At 26.2% G+C, this 1002-nt stretch overlaps 1 protein-coding gene across 2 annotated transcripts in view; it reads left to right on the top strand.

The window, feature by feature from the left end:
- The window catches only part of LOC117170152 (calcium uptake protein 3, mitochondrial), a 397111-nt gene extending 396452 nt beyond the window's left edge, over positions 1-659 (top strand). For both annotated transcript variants that reach the window (XM_033356713.1, XM_033356712.1), the window contains one exon: positions 287-659. In XM_033356713.1, coding sequence (XP_033212604.1) covers positions 287-355 — 69 coding nt within the window. In that variant the 3' untranslated portion in view covers positions 356-659. The remainder of the gene's footprint in view (positions 1-286) is intronic.
- The last annotated feature ends 343 nt before the right edge of the window (positions 660-1002 follow it).

Here is a 1002-nt window from a genome sequence, read left to right as displayed (position 1 = left end):
AATTTATTATTATTATTATTATTACATTATTATTATCATATTCTTTTTAATTCATATTTCCAAGTAGATTTTTTCTTTTTTTTTTAATTGTTAATTTTTTTACTCTTTGTATGAAGCCTGTTCTCCGGCAATAATGCGTTTAAAATGCAACCGTGTATTCTTGAAAATCTAAGTGTAGGCGCTCGCTTACAAATTCGCAAATATTAATTAATTACATAAATAAAAAAAAATGTATTTCAAAACATGCTTGATATTTAATAATGCTATTATATTTTTTTATTTTCAGTCTCAATCGAGAAATGAAGGTTGGGATGCGATGAAGTATTGCATTCGGCAAGAAATGAAAGCACCTTAAAAATTTGCAACTTCTTTCTTCTTTTTATAAACCTGATCCTATGGATTGGCCAGTATAATATTAAGTTTATTATTACTAATTTTTTTTAATGCTCGTTACATGTTACCAGAATTTTTTAAAAACTACTTTTGTGCATTTAAATAATTGAAATGGATTACATAGAATTAAGGCATTGTCGTTAAAGAAGTCCTACGAAGCTATGAGAGATTATTATATTTATTGCGACCTAATTTATTTCAAGATAACGAAAAACGACTGTATGTGATAAAAGGCAGGAAGAAATAAACAATCGTTTAAATTTTTAGTTTCTAGTCTAAGACTCAGTTAAAACATATTTTTATTATAATGTCAATAGAAATCAACGAATAGCTCTTGCAGATTATTTATCATAACAATTTGCAAATTAAAATTTTTAGAAAGACAATATTTATTGCACAAAGTTAAGCATTGTTACTATCCAAATAAATAGTTAAATATTTCTATTTCTCTCTATATTAGTACCAGAGTGGCCGCTGGACCGGAAAACCGGAAAATGACCGGGAATTTTTCAAGACCGGGAAAAACAGTAAATTTATTTTTGACCGAGAATTTTACCAATTTTTAGAAGAAAAATCTATTTAAATTGGATTTCAACCATTTTTTAAATA

Source organism: Belonocnema kinseyi, chromosome 3 (assembly GCF_010883055.1).
Source record: "Belonocnema kinseyi isolate 2016_QV_RU_SX_M_011 chromosome 3, B_treatae_v1, whole genome shotgun sequence".
NCBI classification, from domain to species: domain Eukaryota; kingdom Metazoa; phylum Arthropoda; class Insecta; order Hymenoptera; family Cynipidae; genus Belonocnema; species Belonocnema kinseyi.
This window is presented reverse-complemented; position numbering and strand designations above follow the sequence as displayed.